This window comes from Amphibalanus amphitrite, unplaced genomic scaffold (genome assembly GCF_019059575.1).
Source record: "Amphibalanus amphitrite isolate SeventyFive unplaced genomic scaffold, NRLGWU_Aamphi_draft 000574F_arrow, whole genome shotgun sequence".
NCBI lineage: Eukaryota > Metazoa > Arthropoda > Thecostraca > Balanomorpha > Balanidae > Amphibalanus > Amphibalanus amphitrite.
The window spans coordinates 404,725-422,013 of NW_024882068.1; the positions used below are offsets into that span (position 1 = coordinate 404,725).

At 49.3% G+C, this 17,289-nt stretch overlaps 1 protein-coding gene across 1 annotated transcript; it reads left to right on the forward strand.

Annotated features, from left to right (window-relative positions):
* The first annotated feature begins 3,116 nt into the window (after window positions 1-3,116).
* On the forward strand, window positions 3,117-6,614 carry LOC122394125. The gene is made up of 3 exons (XM_043390746.1): window positions 3,117-3,904; window positions 4,912-5,094; window positions 5,339-6,614. Exons 1-3 carry the CDS (start codon window positions 3,783-3,785, stop codon window positions 6,207-6,209), a joined length of 1,176 nt encoding a protein of 391 aa, XP_043246681.1. The 5' UTR covers window positions 3,117-3,782; the 3' UTR covers window positions 6,210-6,614.
* Window positions 6,615-17,289: the final 10,675 nt, after the last annotated feature.

A 17,289-nucleotide genomic window follows, 5' to 3' on the forward strand; every position in this document is an offset into this window, starting at 1 on the left:
AACGAGACTGGTGAAGGGGCTGTCTCACCTGTCATACTCAGATCGTCTCAGAAGCCTCAATTTGCCTACCCTTGAATTCCGAAGGCAAAGATCAGATATTATCGAGACATTCAAAATCTTAAAAGGCTTCGACACGGTGAACTACCAAAGAGAGTGCTCGTGTTGTCGCAACAGCATGTTCAAGAACTCTCTTAGCCGTACCACCCGAAGTCATGGTCAAAAGCTGCAGGTTCAGCATCAGTTGGGACCTAGGAAAGCCTTCTTCGCGGCACGAGTGACTCGGGCGTGGAACAAGCTGTCTAGGAACACTATTGAAGCACCAAATGTCGATGTCTTTAAGTTCAGACTTGGGAAAGAATGGAAGGACCACCCCGACAAGTTTAACTACAACTTCTCCTACTAATGCTCAAGAGTGGCTACTCATCGTATTAACAACAGTAGCTACTGTCACTAACAACAGTGGTCGTCATTTTATGGCGACAACAAGCATGGCAGCCAACTCGTCTTCATCAGAAGAGGAGGAGGCGCCTCTTGAGTAAAGGGTCTTATTACTCGAAAGGGTATCTAATGACCTTTACTTAAGGTAAATACTTAAATAATGCCTACCCACTAACCGCTCATCGTAATGCGCATGAGAATAAGACACGTGTAAGTGCACTGTCAATGTTCACTTTATGCAGGTTTTTATTGCAACGACAGAAAACCTTAGCTTGACAAGTATTCGCTTTATTAACCGACAAGTACCGTAAAGTGGGGCTATTTGAAACGGGTTTTACAGTTTTTGGCCTCTCCCTTTAAGGCGGTTCATATTTCTTATAGCATGTAAATTGCAAAAATGTAGTTCCCTGTGAGCTCTTTCATATAGGTGCATTTTGCTTCAGCTAGTGATAGTAATTAAGGATATTTTGTTAGTTAAAGCCTGTCTCAAATAGCCCCATAGGGTGGGGCTATTTGAGACACTTTTAGTTACGAAGAAATTGAAGAAAATTGGTCACGCTAGAGATAATTTTTTAAACGCCATGCGATTGGAAGTTAAATTTTGATCATTCTGGCAAAAATTATTTTTGCAAAGACAGTAATATTTCCTTTGTATTCGATCTTTTCCTTTTTCGTAGGATGCTTCATTTCGGTAGGTTATAAAATTGCATCACTTTATGCTAAGGCTATCATAATATGATGTGACACTAAACTTTCAAAATGACAGGATGATCATTGAGGACCATTTCAAAGTCAACGACAGTAAAATTTTGAAAGAAAGTTTTCGTATATAACCCTGGTGGCGTGAAAACAGATATACTGAAAGTCGGTGGGGCTATTTGAGACAGGCTCGCTACCTAATGAAGCACACTGTAATGAATCAAACGAGCTAAAATCTTTCCCAAAACATTTAAGTGAATGGTCTGCATGATTCCTTGTTCAATTGCACATCTTCGTGCGAAGAAATAACAGAAAAATGTTAAGCGGTTTTGATTTTATGCCGATTTTCCTCGATCACTGCACGCTGTATCAATTGGCCGGTTACCCTACCACATCAAGTGTACTTGCATAGGCTCACCTAACAGGACGTTCTTGTGTTAAGTAATCTTCAATGGTGTTTCTGGTCAACCAAGGCAGACATGTGTTGATTGTCACTAAGTCAGTGACTGATGAAGCACATTTTAAGCACATATTCATCAGAATAACTAGTTTGGTCACCAGCTAAAGGGTCATTATGTTATACTACGAACATGTAAATATTGCTTGCTGCTAAAAGTACCCAACATGAACCCACTGCACGTTTATGGCCACGACCGATTCAGCGGTGTTGCTCATGTCGAACGTTCGATGCACTTCAAGTCGATGGTGATAAGTCTTCTCGGGTGCAATGGCATCACCATTATCAGTAGTTATTAGGCATATCGGTTGAGGTTTGACCAGGTGGGCATCATCGGGATTCTGAGACAATGGGTTACGCAATCGGCAGTAACGTTAACAATGTATAATATTTTCATGAAAAATGTGCTTAGCCTATAAGTAAAACGCTAGTAACGATAGATCCAGTAGCGAAGCTGTCAAAACTTCAACCATGTTAAGCTGCAGGTAGGGGTCCTTTTCGAGCAACTTAAATTGTGCGTTTTTCTGTATTTCGTATTCTATGCTAAATTTCTTTCAAAACTTTTCGAAATTTTCAAAAATGCTATTCAGGTCATTCACTGTCCAATTCCACATCAGCCTAAGCAAAAATGACGAAAAATATCAAACGGTTTTCATTTTACAGCGGTTTTAATAAACCACTACCTTACTGTCTCAAATAGCCCCACTGTCTCAAATAGCCCCACTTTACGGTACCTAAACGATGAATCCATCGCCCGTGTTTTGCAAGTGACATAGACTGCATCGAAAATCGTGTCATGGTTAGAATAACGGTCTGAGTGAATCAAATCATCTCAATTTCCCAGCACGTTATTATTCACGCTAACCGCTGTAACCAAAATGCGTAGGTAAATTGACGGTGGCATCAGTAATCCAGCCACTGGGTATTCGCGGCGTTACATAAGCCATTTAGGTAGTAAAGACACTCTTCGCTCACGCTCTGACGGCCGCCGGTCGCTGCCGACGGTATTATACTCCACTCTCCAGTGACGCCTACAGCACCGGCCGCCGGCGCAGTTCACCGCATTGTGCGCAGCGGTGCACACTGCACACTGCACAGCGAGCGGCAGCGCCTCTCGCACTGCTCACACGGTGATTAAGCGCTCACTGTTCACACCGAGTTCACGGTGAGCGCCGATCTCACAGCCTCACACAGTGGCTTAATGTTTACTGTTCACACCGAGTGCACACTGCCCAGACAGCCGTCACTGGATCACTGCTCAAACAGTGAATTCGCCACTCACACCATGCACCGTGCACACCGCTGCGCCGGTGGTCGCCGCACGGTGCAGACGAACGCCGCCCGTCGGAGCCAACTCGGTCATCCATGCCATCCCACGGTTCGCTTAGCTAGCGGCTCGGTTCCATTGCAGGTCAGCCGGCCGGTAATGGCTAACGGTCCGGTCGGAGGCGCCTGCGGCGGTGTGCAGAAGCGCCGCGCCCGGCTGTTGCAGAGCGCCAGTGACCGACACGGTCAGCGAAGCAGCGCAGGTGGTAGGAGGAAGTGGAGAGGCTCAGGGCTTCACGCCCCGTCCAAGTGCTAGTCACGAAGGCGAAGTCGAGCAGAGCGCAGCGGTCGCAGTGGCAATGTGGCGATAGCAAGGATGATGTCAGTGTCAGTGCTCTGTGTTCTCTGTGTTCCAGTGGCAGTGCCGGTGACCGTACGGGTCACTTAGTGACTAAGTGGAGACTGTGTTTAATAATTGGTGTCAATGGATCGGCATCGTTAACAGCGTACCAGTAGGTACCGGGCTTGGTGTATCTGCTGGAATGAGGAGTTATCAGTGACAGTGATCCGCTGTACGGGTCACCAGTATCGGTGAAATGGGTGAATTGCAGTGTCGCTGTCAGTGAACAGGTGACTGACAGTGCTGTGGTATCAGTGACCGTACTGACAGCGAGCCACTGTAAGTGACAGTGTACCGCCCTCGGTGACCTGCGGGGTCACGTACTTCAGTGAACCAGTGACGATAAAAGTGCATAGTTTTCGGTGGCTGTGTGGGACGTGGATTTACTACGTGCGCTGTCGCAGCTTGGGGTCACCTGCTACGGACAGCCACTGTCGCTGACCGTGTAGCGGCCTCAGTGACCTGCGGTGTCACCTGCCAGTGACAGTGTACTGCTGTCAGTGACCTGCGGGGTCAGGTGACATGGCGTCGATCCTGCGTCGGCTGGTGACCACTATCCGGCCGCGGCAGCTCGCTCTGGCTATCGCCGTGTCGGTGCTGCTGATCAACGTGTGGACCATCAGCCGCTCGCCACGCTTCAAAAGGTTAGAACATAACGGGAGTGGATGTGTAATCAATCGGTATTGGCATCATGTAGAGCAGTCCGGATGCGGGATGTGTCAAGGCGACCATACCCGACTATGTATGTTGATTTGCCAGCTAGATTGTCTACTTTGTTGAGTTTGGCTCTTTCGGTCTATCGAAACCATCTCAAAGCCGTATGCTGAGAAGGAAGGGGGGGGGGGGTAGACATTTGACTGGGTCGACAGCCGACACTGCAGTGACGAAGCACCTCTTGATGAAACGGGAATGCTCCGGTGGGACGGTGTTTGAGTGACGGAGTCACTCAAACGGTCGGTTCTGAGAGATATGTATATTTTTAGCACCGCTGAACTTCACTGTTAGTCCCGTGCTCTAAAGCTATTCGCTAACTCCATCGTTCTCATACACTTGCCACCAGTGTCCACACTATCCGATCGTTCACTAGCTAGTACCGTTCGTGGCTAGCTCGACGGCCCTGGACCCCTGGCCGTCCGTTTCTACAGAATAGCCTGGTTGTCCGCCACCTATCGTCTGCCCAAAGACCAACTCGGTCGATCGGTAACCGCTTTCACAGAATAAACTCGGTCGTTCGCAAACTCCTATCGCCTGGCCACAAATTAACCCGGTCGTTGACTAACCCCTGCCGGCAGTGCCTACATGCTAATTCGGTAGTTTGTTGCCCCTTACCGCCAGTGTTCACAGCCTGACTCCATTGTTTTGTAGCCCCTACCGCCTGCCTCCACAAACTGCCGTTCGCTCACCTCTACCGCCCGTGCTCTCAGGCTAGCTCGATCATTGGCTGATCCCTGCCGCCCGCGGCCCGCATCCACACCTTAATTCGACAGTTTGGTGATGACCCCTGCACTTCCCGTTTCTATAAGCTAACTCGATTATTCAACCTCTCGAGCCGAACGTGCCCAAGGGCTAGCCCGATCGTTCCTCAACTCCTACCGCCCATGTCCACAGGATGACTCGGTCGTTTTCTAACCCCTGCCTCCCGTTTTCACAGGCTAACCCGAACGACAGCGCCACCGGACGACTTCTCTCTCAGACTGAATGTAGATGGCGTCGCCGTCAGTCAGGATATAAGCTCGCAGTTCCCGGCTGGTGCATCCAATGATAAGAGAGAACAACTGTCCCGTGTGGTCAGAATGTTCAACTTGGTTGAGACGGAGCCGTCGAGTAATATTTGGTAAGTGGCTAATAAAAAGATAATGTCCGAGGCTCTTGGTAATTACTGAGCCTCATGTAGTTCCTAATTGAGATTCGGGGATTAAATTCTTGAGTTCCGTCACTTTGTCCATAACACCGATGAGCTGTTTTTTTTCTGCCATCTGCCGTTTTACGGTAAAATCCCTCCGGAAGTTCATCGATTCTCTCCCAGTTGAGCCACGCCACTGACCTCCCCTCCGCCCGTCTCCCCCTCCCCTCCCCAGGTACGCCAGTCGTGCTAGCGAGAAGTCATTCTTGGAGGACGAGCTGGCTGCACTTCGGGAGGTGTTCGACTTCTTGGAGCACCCGACAGCACACTGTGCCAACCTGACGCGCCTCGGCGGCCGACAGTACCCGGAGGGTGGCCACGACGGCGACAAGATGGCCTGTCTGGACCGGCCGCTGACACTGGGACAGCCCGGCTGCCTCGTCTACTCGATCGGCATCAACAACGAGTGGTCGTTCGACCGGGCGGCCGCCGCGCTCGGCTGTGAGGTGCACAGCTTCGACCCCAGCATGAAGGACCAGGCGGAGGGCCGGTTCGAGCCGGGCATCACCTTCCACCGGATCGGCATCGGAAGGAACAACCACACGAGCGTCGACGGCTGGTCGATCCTGGTGCTGGACCACCTGATGGCCTCGTTGGGCCACCGGCGGCGCACCATCCAGTACCTCAAGGCGGACGCCGAGGGCGGCGAGATGGACATGCTCATCGACCAGCTGGTCGACCTCAAGAGCATGTACCGCATGTTCGTGCTGGACCGGGTGGAGCAGCTCGGCCTGGAGCTGCACATGCGGCTGCTGCCCGAGCGCGAGGCGGCCTTCTATCGCGAGGTCCGCGCCGTGTTCCGCCAGCTGCGCCGGCTCGGGTTCGATGTAGTCCATTCGGAGCCGAACCAGATAGTGCCGGAGAGGTACCGGTTCCCCGGCGTGGACCGGCCCGTCAGCCTGCTGTATGAGGTGCTGCTGGTGCGTCGGCGCCGCGCCGCGCCGCACTTTGACGCCAACGTTCACTACCCGTGTGGCTCCAAAGAGCGCTGCGACCTCATCGATGGTGTAAAGAAGTCGGTACGCGCGGTAGTGCCGGGCACGTGAGGGTGGATGGTGCCGCCCCGGCACACCGCTCTCACCATAACTAGCAGAGAGAGCGCCAGACGGCCCTCGGTGCTCTGCCCGTCGACCGCCACCTAACGAGCAGAGCGACCGTGGCGCCGACAGCGGCTGATCGGGGTACTACGCCGCCTTGGATCAGGGATGCCGAGTGAGACATGTTATAAGCGGGTGAAAACCAATGTCATCGAATAAAATAAACATGCAGGGATAGAGTTGAGTGAAGTCCGGAGAAAACGCTAACCCACCGCCCGAGTCGCAAGTGTTCGTCTCCCTCGCGACATCGTGTATGAATGCTCAGTGTGCGGCGAATAGCCCGACTTGCCATCTTCCTAAACTATACTCTGGATACAGAGTTTCATTGCCGCTAAGACCGACCTATCTCTAATACACTGCCCGGAGCACGACGGAACCTATATGCGTGGACAGCGTGGATCGCACCGATTTGGTGATTGTAAAATGTTGTCGCCAGCGTGATGAACTGTCGCTAAGTAACTCGTTCCCCACAGATATTTTTCAATCTAATTATTTGCACATTCACTACAATCAAACGTTTTACGTAGTGTAACGTGTCACTTATTCGTATTACGCGTCACCACGAGTCACCGCATCTAGGGACGATGATGCCCCGCAGCCCCACAATCCTCTGAACTATAGCAAACCATGATGACAGGGCGGATTCAGTCGAGTTCGATCGTCATCTACACAAGATCACGATCCGGGCCAGTAGAGCGCCAGATTCCCACTCAGTCATCGTTGCCAATACCGAATTCGGAGCTCGTCGTGACGAGCTGCTAACAAAAACCCGCCCGGCGAATGGGTCACATTTTTATTTTTAGAAATCTAAAAAAAAAATATGCGCCTTTCACATTGAAAGTCATTGTGAAAGGCGCGGAGTATTTTTAATAGTTTATTGTGAACATATAACATTTCTTTTCATTTGAACAATCTAATATTATTTGAACTCCACCCAAGCAGTCAATGGAGAAGCGCACTGAAGGGGTATAAATAAGGCGACAGGTAGGCACTGCTGAAGCTAGATCGCGACGGACGGCAGGCTTTAAGTTTCGATTAGGAACGTCTACAACTGTACGAAAAGCACGAATATGTCGAATATCAACTGTTTTTACACTAGCTAAATCACAGGTCGCCTCTGTGACAGGCTACCCATCTTACAAATCCTGCTTCAGAAAGGATCGACATGGACAGACATGGTATCGTACACATAGAATAGAGGCACGACACAGAAACATAGCAGGCGACATCTCACACACTGCACCTAAGTACGTCAACAGACAACACAGCAGAAAACAGACTGCCGCACCTACAGCAGCACAGTGACAATAAAGTGAATGAGAAACACCTCATGACCGAACCAATAACGACACAGCAACAACTGGAGTGATTAGTGACGCATCACATAGTGGATTGAATGCCAATGACACACCGTCACGATATTTCACAATCTTGCACCAATAGCATCACAGTAACAATGAACGAAGCACATACCTACAGGCTACATTGCACCCAAAGAGACTCAGAATGGCACCACCGCGGCTGCCGAAGTGCCCTGCGGCACACAGCAGCCCTATCTACCACGCATTTGTCAGAAGCTGCCGCTGGACTCTGGCTCGGGTTGACCGTCCTCGCAGCGCTCCCGGTTCTCAGAGATGGAGGGCTGAGGAAGTAAGTGCACGGCTCTGGCCACACGGTCCAATCAACAGGCAGGCAGCAGCGGTGGCCGTAGCCCGTAGCCAGCCGGGAGCGTCACGTTGTCACTCGCTGTCATCCGTGTTGAAGTAGAGATCTGGCAGCCGCCGAGTTCAGGCAGCACCTAAGGTCTTCTCTCGGGCGAGCAGGATGGCTCGCCCGATGAAGAGAGCACTGTGATTATCATATAACTCATTTTTCACTACACTCCCCTACCAGGCATGACCCAACCTTCGCTTAGCTACACGTGGTGCTATCTAGCGAGAGCATACAATAACTACGTGTCATGCGGTACAGCATATCAGGCGCTTACACCTAGCGCTATCTAGCGGCAAGAACAGGAACTTCAAGTTGCCAGTTCTGCAGACCGTTGACTATGATCGAATCGTTTCAGTCGGGGACTCGGGACGCGACCAGAGCCCACCCCGTGGTTGCTCGGGCTCCGCTCGCTCGCCGCACATCAAGCTATTGCTTCAGCGCTAGCCACGGCAGTCAAGTCAGGACCAGTAATACCGGCAGCACCGGACAGTGTACGCAGTACAGCCCACGCTACCAGTGCAAACAACACACATACCTAACCCCACGGTCCACTCAACTAGCGCTGCTAACGACCCAATCAAAACTAACAAAAAGCAACAAAGAAGGTATCTAAACTAGCCTTTAGCTTCTTCCGGACGCTTTTCGCTTCTCTCGCAGACATTGTCACGCTCAAAAGTGTTTTGGTCACAGCCAGTAGGTGAAGAGCAAATAACAACAAACGGAAACAAAATATAGGCAATAACCGCTAGGCAGCGTAAAACGGTAATCGCATTCGTCACTTACCTACCGTACATATCACATTTTCTTTTCGCTCCAATAAACGTATGTTTAACCATCGTGATACAAACGTCAGGTACAAACGTCCTGATGCTACCTACACCCTAAAAAAGTTACGCAGCTTTGGAGCATTTTCCAGGGCGTATTTTAACATGTTAACTGGGTCGGCAATTGCCGACCCAGTCACGGAGAATGCCGACCCAGTGACAGCCGTTTGCCGACCCAGTTGCCGCCCCCTCTAGGCATGCAGGCTAGGTGCTGTCATTCATAGTGAGGCTGCTGCCCTCCGAAATGATAATGCCGCCTCTTAAAGTGAAGCAGCCGTCTATAGAAAGTGATGATCCCGCAACTCAATGTGACAGTGCCGCCCCTAAATATGTTAGTAGCCCCACTCAATGTAATGGTGCCGCCCTTCTAAGCATCTGTGGAGCCCCTCAATGTGATGATACCGCCCCTCAAGAAGATGATGCGGCCCCTTTCAGTATCGGTGGCGCCCCTCAATGTGATGGTGCCGCCCTCAAAGTGCCGTTGGCGCCCCTGAATGTGATGGTGCTGCCCGCCAACGAGTCGGTGGCGCCCCTCAAAATGATGCTGCCGCCCCTTAAAGTGTTGGCGCCGCCCCTCAAGCAGATGATGCCGCCCCTCAAGAAGATGATGCCGCCCCTCAAGAAGATGATGCCGCCCCTCAAGAAGATGATGCCGTCCCTCAAGAAGATGATGCCGCCCCTGAATGTGATGGTGCTGCCCGCCAACGAGTCGGTGGCGCCCCTCAAAATGATGCTGCCGCCCCTAAAAGTGTTAGTGCCGCCCCTTTATAGTGTCAGTGACGCTCTTCGAAGTGTCAGAGGAACCCACCAATATAATGGTGCCGCCCCTCTAGGTATCCACATAGCCCCTCATTGTGATGGAGCTGCCCCTCAAGCAGATGATGCCGCCCCTCAAGAAGATGATGCCGCCACTTTCAGTATCGGTGGCGCCCCTCAATGTGATGGTGCCTCCCTCAAAGTGCCAGTGGCGCCCCTAAATGTGATGGTGTCTCCTGTCAACGAGTCGTTGGCGCCCCTCAAAATGATGCTGCCGCCCCTAAAAGTGCTGGTGCCGCCCTTTACAGTGTCTGTGGCGCCCTTCAAAGTTTTGGAGGAACTCATCAATACAATGTTGCGGCCCTCTAACTTTCTGTAGCGCCCCTCCATATACATAATGGTGCCGCTTCTCAAACCATCCGTGGCGCCCCTCAAAGTGATGGTGCCGCCCCTTACAGTGTCGGTGGTGTCTCCTCAAAAGTCAAGGTGCCGCCTCTCAAAGAAATGCTGGTGTCCCTCGAAGTGTCGGAGGCGCTCCTCAATGTCATGTTGCCGCCCCTCAAACCTTCCGTAACGCCCCTCCACGTCATGGTGCCGCCCCCAATGTGCTCACGGCGCCCTTAAATGTGATAGTAACGCCGGTCAAAGTGCTCCTGGCAGTGTCGGTGGCGCCCCTTATAATGTCGGTGGCGCCCCGAACAATATCGGTGGTGCCCCTTAAAGTGATGATGTAACCCTCAAACAAACGGTGGCGCCCTTCGAAGTATCGGAGTCCCTAAATAACTATCATACCTATTGCCGTCCATTAACGATCTGTAGCGCCCCTCCATATGATGGAGCCGCCCCTTAAAGTATCCGCGGCGGTCCTTAAAGTTACAGTGCCGCCCCTTACAATGTGGGTGGCGTCCTCAAAATAAAAGTGATGTTGCCCCCCCCCCCGAGTAATGGTGGCATCTCTTCTTTAAGTATCGGAGGCGCTCCTCATTGTCATTTTGCCCCACATCACTGCTCACATGGCGCCCTTCAATGTAATGGTGCCACCCCTCAACGCTCAACGAGATAATTGCGCTCCTCACAGTGTCGGTGGTGCCCCTCAAAGTGGTTAAAGTGCCCTAAAAAAAATTGGTGACGCGTCTCGAAATGATGTTGTCGTCCCTTAGCATATCTGCTGCGCCCCCAAAATGATAGTGCCTTCCCTTAACCCTCGCCCGCACATGGGGGTGGTGGTTGCAGTCCCCCCCCCCCCAGGTAGTCATTCTGCTCTGCACTCAACATTTTTAGAGCTAGAAGGCCGATTTTTCGTATAGCTGCTCCTCTATCCTTTCTTGATGTCCACTAAAAATTTCAAGTTTCTGTGATTTTTGGTTTCGGAGATATGACCTTGTTTTTCAGGTCATGTCATAACCCAAATGGCCAATTCTCAACATCTTGCGTTTGCCATGGGCCTTGTGAGCTTTTGACGGGGGACCATCAAAGCGTCCAAAACCGCAGCATCCAAAGTACGCAACATCCAAAACCGCAGCGTCCAAAGTACGCAACGTCCAAAATACGTCCAAAATCGGGTATATAGGGAGCATTCACAACGTCCAAAACCGAAACATCCAAAACCGCAACATCCAAAACGTATCATCCAAAACCGCAACATCCAAGGACGCATCATCCAAAGTACGCAACATCCAAAGTACGCAACATCCAAAGTACGCAACATCCAAAACCGTTAGGTTAGGCTAGGTTAGGCTAGGTTAGGTTAGGTTAGGTTTTCTTATCCCCGGTAGGCATAAATCAGTAGGTTAGGTTAGGTTAGGTTAGGTTAGGTTAGGTTTGGTTAGGTTAGGTTAGGTTAGGTTAGGTTAGGTTAGGTTGGGTTTCCTTATCCCCGGTAGGCAAAAATCAGTAGGTTAGGTTAGGTTAGGTTAGGTTGGGTTAGGGATAGGCAAAAATCAGTAGGTTAGGTTAGGTTAGGTTAGGTTAGGTTGGTTTTGGATGTTGCGTGCCTTGGATGTCGTGGTCTTGGACGTTGTGGTTTTGGAGATTACGTACTTTGGATGTTGCGTTTTTTGGATGATACGCTTTTGGACGTTGCGTTTTTGGATGTTTCGGTTTTGGACTTTGTGAATGCCCCCTATAAACCTGATTTTGGACGTATTTTGGACGTTGCGTACTTTGGACGCTGCGGTTTTGGATGTTGCGTACTTTGGATGCTGCGGTTTTGGACGCTTTGATACGGACCCCTTTTGACACCTTGATTTCGGTCTTTTTTGCCAGTCTTACCTCCCACCTATCATGGAACATGTTGTTCGACGAGGTACATGTGTCAAGGTCAGGGTCAAGGTCAACCTAGGTCATCTAAGATAATTGCGTTTTAGGCAAGCTGAATTTACTTTTTGTGATTTTTTTTTTTTTTGACAGCATTTTTGGTAAAAGCTTCTCAGATCATGATTTCATGTAATATGGACACAAAAACAATCGGTGCACACATCAGTATACACACAGACACACACAGACATACAAACACATATAATTGACCTTGACCTAACTTGACCTGAAATGACCTCAGCAGCAAAAATCTGGTCGAGTAGTGTGACAAAGAGGTTCTAGCTGGCTTGGCACCAGAAAACAGCATCGTCATCGGTATATGATAAGCAGCGCACTTGATATCCAGCGGTGACCCAAAACAGCAACATTTTTTAGTTTGACCTGACCTGGAAGGTCAATGACTGACCTGAGAAGGTAAAACTGGGTATCATTGGATTCGTCTCTTCCCAAAGAATCTTTTTGGTCTTACCGCTAAACTCTAACTCCAACAGGAACGAAATGGCGAGGGGGGGGGGGTGGCAACCACCCCCCCATGTGCGTTCTATGATGGGAAAATGGTATGTGCGGGCGAGGGTTAACCGACGCCGGGCTGAGGCTGTTTGAACCCCCCTCCCGACCCCTATAACTTGGCTACTGGGCCACTTAGCGACACGCGGTAAGCGGCATTCGAAAGAGTGTCAAAAACTACTTGGGTTAGTTGGTTAACCGTACTTTGGTTAGGTCAAGTCAAATGTCAAATATCAGGTAACCAGAGGTCATCAAAGGTGAAATGTGGGTGAAATGTTGTCTGTTTCAACATTTATTGACAAACTGGCGCATAACTCGGGGAAGAATAGAACTACAGCACCGCGAAAAAGCGCATTCGATAGCTCTTCAACGTTCCTACTTCCTATAAAGTCATCAGACTTGACCTAACATCAACGGCTTAAAGGGACCCTCCCGGCTCCCACCTTCAAAAAAGTTTATGAATTGGCATGAAAGTGATGTCGCTCGGTTCAGAAAGAGTGAAAACGAATATCTACTAAATTTCACCGAAAAATATTCACCGGTTTTCAAGATATTAGACTTTTACTTTTGTTTACTTTTTTGGGATCTCCGCTGCTTCTAGCGACTTTATTTTAGAAGTGCGGCGTTTGCGGCAGATGTTGCGCGCAAATAGCATATGCCACCGCGTGCTACAAAACGTTTTAGTCAAACATTTAAAAATCGTTAGATATCTGCGCTGACGTCACACATTCAGAGGGGTATTCCTAAGCATTAGCCCCTCTGAATCAAAATGCTGCAATTTTGAAATTCAATATTTCCGATTTAAGGCATTTCTCGATGTTGTGAGTGCCGAAACCGGTAATTGTGAGCCAGGGACCCCATTTTGGCTATCTCAACTCAAATCTAATGTTAAGGTGGGAGGGTCCCTTTAACCTCCAGAGCACAACTTGTTTAACCCGTGCCGGGCCGGGGAGGGTTCGAGGGGACAGTGGACCCCCTCCGCCCCTCTACTGAGCTGTTTTAATGAGGAACCTTTCTACTGTAATAATTATTGACTCATGAAAGTTATGACATTGTTTTTTTTTTAGTACTGTGCTCCTCTCGTCGAGATGCGTCGAATGAACTATTATTTGACATTCAAATGTCATTTGGGAAATTAGCGCTCAGGTCCAGGGCATTACCTGACTGGTAAAGGTCATGTTGCATATCAGTCGATTTGTATCGCCAAACTGAAATCATCTAAGGTGTTTTCATCGCTCAGGCATATCGCATGTCTCTATCAGAAGTTATTGAAAAAACTGCTGGAGGCCTTCCATGACCTGACATTACCTCAAGGACATAACGAGGGGTCGTGGGTGGCAATTTTCCGATTAAGTGTGTCATTTTTAATTGTTTTCTTATGTGATGTTTAAATTCGTTAACTTTGACATTTGTCTACCTATAAAAAGAGGCACATGCCCTTATTTCCTCCCATTTCATTATACCTAATGAAAGGGTCGCAAAATTGTCCTTATACCTTTGGTCAGGTCAAAGACATCGCAATTTCGAGACTTCCATTTTATATATACAGTTACACACTGTTTGTCTTATCAATCGCTGAAGTTATAAAGGGATCGTTCAGTCGGTATATCTATGGTGAGCATTTGCCTGTTCCGTAGCTCAGTTGGTAGCGCACCGGACTCCCCGCATTGTCTTCGCTTGCGTTTTGTCCGCCGGCCGAGCCGGAGAGAAAGTTACCGAGTGAAAGTCATTCAAATTTCAAAAACTCAATGACAATGTCACTGGGGTCACGAAAATGTTTGAGTAGTTAGGTATAACATTCATTAACTTGGGGGGGGGGGAGGGATGAACGTATCGTTGCAATACGCTGTTCATTACGCGAGTAACTAACAAATAAAAAATGTACGAGTTCATCATTACTCCACCCGCTCTCCCTCTCCATAAAAAAGAGAGTTAATTGTGTTGCATTTTATTCATACCTATGCAGAAAAATAGAGGCGTCAAAGGATATGGCCGAATATCAGCGACCCTTGCCGTGTAAGCAATTGGGTATGGCAAGTGGGGGTAATGGCCCCGTCCAGCGCCCATAAAGTGGGCACCACTCGTGCGACCTGCTGACCACTGTTCTAGATAGAGCCATAAAACACCGTGAATATTTTAAGCTGACGATACGGATCGACTGGTATGCAACATGTTTTGTTTCTGGTGAGGTCATGAACTTGACCTCAGTTAATTTTTTTTTTTGTAGTCAAATTATAGTTCATTTATCGCATTATGATGAGAGAAATACTATATCCCGGAAAAATAAACGTAATACTGCTGAGCTTAGGTTGAATCTGAAATCATTACTTAGAAATATTTATAAAAGAACCGTCGAACATGTCTTTTTTGGTCATTAAATATCAGTAGGTATGCCGCCCCCCTCAGATGCCAAGTGCCGCCCCTATGAGTGCAAAATGCCGCCCCTAATTGTGATTGCCGACCCAGTGAAAATCCCTTATAATACGCCCTGGCATTTTCTAAAGCCATTCGGCGTCGTATCATTTCGAATAAGAACAAATCATTTTTGTATTTAATATGACATGAGTACAATGCTTTTATTCGACTATAAATATCTATTTCCAGTTGCTCACTAATGCTATTATCCTACCTTACAAACGTCATCAAGAAACACATAGCACAGTGCACACACCGCGATGCACTGAGAACAGACACCGCTTGACGAACTCTCTTGACACGAGTCCCCGGATCCAATTGCGATCCATGGTCACCTTGACCAACTCACACAATATTAAATATAAACAACGCTGGAAAACACACGTCCCAGTCGTCCCCAAACTATTTGGGTCTGCATTACGGCGCGCGTCAGGATCTCCACTGGCGGCTGACCTGAGGGACTGCCGGCGCTGGATGACCTTATCAACTCCTCCGGTACTCTCTCCCGAGGTGGACACTATCACCTCTCTCTCTCTCTCTCTCTCTCTCTCTCTCTCTCTCTCTCTCTCTCTCTCTCTCTCTCTCTCTCTCTCTCTCTCCCGAGGTGTTCCGGTAGGCGGTCACCGGTGCCAACTCCCGAACTCCAGGAGTTCCCGAGCACGTGTCGGCAGGACGGCTGATGGCTGAACGGACCCAGCGCACACAGGGACCCGAGTTATCTCTCGGGCGGCCCGCGGGACTAGCAATGATCCGAGCCGCTACATGGCAGACGGACCCTATGACCCCCTGGACACGTCTCCGGGGGGGGGGGGGGACGACTATAATGGATACAGCACATTTGGGGACGATGCAATAGAATATATCTGCATAGGCATGAGCAGCTAGGTCATAAATAATTAAAAGATTTTATACTTAAGATACAGAAACAGGCCTGTGCATAGTCCAGGTAACTGAGGTTTCCTGACAAACGAGTGAGACAAAAGTGCACGTACGAAGAAGGAAATTATAAGTCGGAATAAAATGAAATAGCTTTAACGTGCGGGATGGAACGCTACGGCAGTTGACTGGAAGAGGAACAAGCGGTCGCAAAAATAAGATTGTACGCGGACAACTTAAGAATAGCTAAATAATTACGAGCACGACCGTTTCCCTATGAATAATGACTAAATGGGTAAAATGTTCGACCGCGTGCACCTCTAGCCGACGCCAGTCCGCCAGTCAAAACTACATAGTTGAGAACGAGGCACGCTTGTCTCGTACACTTACTCAAATCAAACTATACATATTCTGATTACATGTAAAAAAGTGTTGAAAGTTTAACCTCGCATTCCAAGGTTCTCGACGTGGGAAAAACAGGTCCTATAACTAACTTCTTCAATCGTATCAAACAGCTTCTGTGATCGAGCATTGAAAAATATAAAATCGTTACATAAGATGCTTTCAATAAGGCACAGGAGTTTATATACATATCTAACTTCAAGGCATGCACGACCCGACATGGTCAAGTACCTGTGAATGCAGGAAGTCATCGTATCCAGCTAGCTAGGTTAACTGCCCTTAAAACAAGATATTTGTGAAAAAGAAACTATCCTCCACCAGGCCGCCCGCCGCAGCCCGCCGCCGTGTGCCGGTCGGCGGGGCCGAGGTGCGGGGCGCGGGCCGGAGTGGGCGCCGGGCGGCGGGGCCGAGGTGCGGGCGCGGGCCGGGGTGGGCGCCGGGCGGTGCATCCACGTGACACACCAAACCGGTTTCGCACGGCGCGCGGACGCCCACGGACGTCGGCAGTGGGGTAGGTCAGGCACATCGGCTCGATATGGGAGCGGTGCAACTGCGGCAGCTCCGTACACATGCACGGGTACAATCGGACGGAAGTATGTATGTAACGGCACGGGTACAGTGGGACGGTATAATGCCTCACGGTACGGGTAAAATATAGTCAGACGGTACTGTGTCTAACGGCACGGGTAAGGGCAGATGAGCTGATGAAGACAGCATAGATTAGGAAAAGTGAGGTGAAGCAGTCGGCAAAGGAAGTTTATGATAAAACTGCAGGCAATAAATATACGCCCTAATCAGGTAAGAAGACAGACACGTTGAGACGGAAGGTGACAGCCAACTCTAACTAAAGTTAGTAACATTTGTTTCTAAGGTGACGACTCAGCACAAGCTGTGCCGAGTGCACGCCGCACAGTGAGCAGTTCACAGCTCACGGGGTTAATACGATCAATGTGCGCTGTGCAATCTGCTCGATGAAGCACGGCTCGGAATACCTCTGATCGAAACAATCGTTACAGAACAAGGCGAACAAAGACAATCACCCCAAAACGGCAGAAAATACTTCAGCTGAAACATTTTAGGAAACAAAGATTGATGTACCTATAAAGACTGGTTGTAAGCTTTTTCAATGAAATGCCAAAATTGGGCGTACTCCCATTCTCCTATCGCCATTCTTAAATTGGGCAGTTACACAAGCTGTAACTCAGAATTCCTTCTATAGC

Excerpts from the sequence above, each read along its gene's own strand:
- LOC122394125 (XM_043390746.1), top strand. The coding sequence starts at position 3,783 with ATGGCGTCGATCCTGCGTCGGCTGGTGACCACTATCCGGCCGCGGCAG. Across the intron at positions 3,905-4,911 it reads CGCTCGCCACGCTTCAAAAG|GCTAACCCGAACGACAGCGC; the intron begins GTTAGAACATAA and ends CCGTTTTCACAG. Across the intron at positions 5,095-5,338 it reads GAGCCGTCGAGTAATATTTG|GTACGCCAGTCGTGCTAGCG; the intron begins GTAAGTGGCTAA and ends TCCCCTCCCCAG.